The sequence below is a fragment of the Arachis ipaensis genome, chromosome B05 (genome assembly GCF_000816755.2).
Source record: "Arachis ipaensis cultivar K30076 chromosome B05, Araip1.1, whole genome shotgun sequence".
Classification (NCBI taxonomy): domain Eukaryota; kingdom Viridiplantae; phylum Streptophyta; class Magnoliopsida; order Fabales; family Fabaceae; genus Arachis; species Arachis ipaensis.
This window is the reverse complement of record NC_029789.2, coordinates 120365817-120368503: the sequence shown is the minus strand read 5'-3', so window position 1 is coordinate 120368503 and position 2687 is coordinate 120365817. Positions and strand designations below refer to the sequence as shown.

The following is a 2687-nucleotide window of genomic DNA, read 5'->3' as shown; positions in this document are numbered from 1 at the left end:
TTTTGACTATATATTTACTAATTAACATATATATTAATAAGGAACAAAACAGCATAGTCTCATGGAAAAGCAAAGATACCTTAATTTGGGGGACTTTGGTTTAACTGTTTAAGTCATGTCCCCTTCAATTTTGGAATTTTCTAAAATGTTGGAGCACTGGTGGACTTGTCGAGCCTTCAATTCCTTTTCATGTTTCAGCTGGGTGTTGGTGCATCGTGGATCCATGCGGATCATTTAAGCAGTTTATGAATTTGCGTCAAACTAGTCGTTTTTTAAAGAGTTTGACCACCGTTGACGGTCTAAATAAGGCAAGTCCAATTCTATTTTGAAACCAAACTAGATAGATTATCGATTTATTGGTCTAAATAACGCTAATGAACTATGTTACGGACCATTATAGGTCCAGCCCAACTAGTCGCTGGGTCGGAGCACCACTCCTGACCCAATCCCAGACTACTCCTCAAGGGAAATTCAACGGGTCGGTTCCTAAAATCCGACCCGGTCGACGTCTAACTTCACCACCTGCATAGCCCGGCACACCATGCCTAGCAAATCGGTCGGGTCGGCTTCCTCAGGCAACACCCAAAGCCTCGACCCGGAGTCCAGAATGACCTGCTCCCCCCACGTGGACAGGGACAGCTCAGAGGCGTCCTGGCCAGTGGGCTAGGTCATCGTTGGGCCCGTCCAACACAGTATATAAGGGGAGAGGACAACACTCCCCCGAGGTACACATCACCTTTTTTAATCTGGCTATCATTTCGTACGGACACTGACTTGATCGTCGGAGTGTCCTTGCAGGTGGCCACCCCTACTCTCTCGTCCATCACACCACCAACTCTACCAGACTCCAGTCAGGGGACCAAGAACCCGCTCTGCGCCACTTCAGGGTTTCGCCCCCTCATCCCTTCACCATTACCCGACCCGTCGAGCACCCGAGACCATCAGGTGAGGAACAAAACCTTGATCGAGAGCTGGCCGCGAGGAGCCGATCCCACGGAGATATCAGCCACTCTCACGGCGACGCCAGCCGATCGCGCACCCGCACCCGCACCTGCTCCCCCTCTCGAAGACACGAGAGCCAAGAAAGAAGCCTAGCGCTATGCGACGAGGCATATACACAGGAGACTTCACAACCTACCCAAGGCAGGTCCGAAAGTCACGGGGAGTCCCAGAGAGGGAAAGCCAAGAAGCAATGTGATCCCATCATCATGGGAGCCACCCCGTTCCACCCCTCAATCCTCAAGGTCCGGCTTCCGAAGAACTTCGACAAGCCAACGGACATGAGGTAGGACAGGACCAAGGATCCCCAGGAGCACCTTACAGCCTTTGAAGTAAGAATGAACTTGGAAGGAGTAGGCGACGCGGTCAGATGCCGAGCATTCCCTGTAACGCTGGTAGGACCAGCGATCCGATGGTTCAACACCCTCCCACAAGAATCCATCACAGCTTTTATGGACATTTCCCAAATCTTCCTGGCTCAGTTCACGACACGCATAGCCAAGGCAAAGCACCTAATCAACTTGCTAGGGGTTACCCAAAAACCCGGGGAGCCGACTAGGAAATTCTTAGACAGATTCAACGATGAGTTCCTGGAGATTGACAGCCTTACGGACTCAGTCACTAGTCTGTGCCTAACGAACGGCCTGCTAAACGAGGACTTTAGGAAGCACCTCACTACCAAGCCTGTCTGGTCCATGCAAGAAATTCAAAGCGTGGCCAAGGAATACATCATTGATGAGGAAGTAAGTCAGGTTGTAGCAGCCAACAAACGGCAGCTCTCAAAACCCCCCAGCTCGGCATGCCCCCAGGTCGACAGGTAAAAAGAAGCTCCCAGGGACGGCACCCTAGGCAAGCAGTCCAAGCAACCCCCACGGGTAGGAAGGTTCACGAACTACACGCCACTTACGGCACCTATAGCAGAGATTTACCAACAAATTGCAGACAAGGGAATTCTATCCAGACCTAGACCAATGAAAGAAAGAACGGGAGGCAACAAAAGTCTTTACTGTGATTATCACAAGGGATTTGGTCACAAAATCCAAGACTGCTTCGACCTCAAAGATGCCTTAGAGCAGGCCATCAGAGAAGGAAAGCTGAGTGAATTCTTGATGCGTGACAGAAGTTAACCAATTTAGAGATTTCAATTAAGAGACAGCGTTGCACATATAGCTCTTAACCAGCTAAGATCTGCCTCACCAATTTAAAAAGGGTTGTCACAAAGTTTAGAAATAAAATACTGGGAGTATGAGTCCCAGGTCGTCTCCCAACGAGTTGCAGGCAAGAGTGCTATTTTATTAATCAGAAAATTTCCAGAAAGTTGAGTTTGATAATAAGCAATTAAAATAATTGTGAATTAAGGCAATAAAAATAAACTAAGAATAATTATTGATACTCTGAATAAAATGGCCTTGACTGGGGGAATAACTAAGTGGAACTTCTATCCTTGTTGGGATCTTCTCAAGTGTGGTGTAAAAAGGTTGTTGTTCTCACTCAATTTTCCCTTACTAAATAAGGAAAAGTATGGTGATTGAACTAACTCTTACCCTCAGGTCCTAGCCCTCTCCCTTAGGGAGGTCTAGTGTTAGTAAGTATGAAGTTAGCTAACAACGTCCAGTTTAACCAAGTACTTGAGTATTCCAACTCAAGTATCACCTCTTAATCAACCCCCATGTCAAGTAGAAATTATA

At 47.6% G+C, this 2687-nt stretch overlaps 1 protein-coding gene across 1 annotated transcript; it reads left to right on the top strand.

Annotated features, from left to right (window-relative positions):
* LOC107640972 lies at positions 1338-1820 on the top strand. Its single transcript, XM_016344480.1, has one exon. The coding sequence runs from the start codon at positions 1338-1340 to the stop codon at positions 1818-1820; it is 483 nt and encodes a 160-aa protein (XP_016199966.1).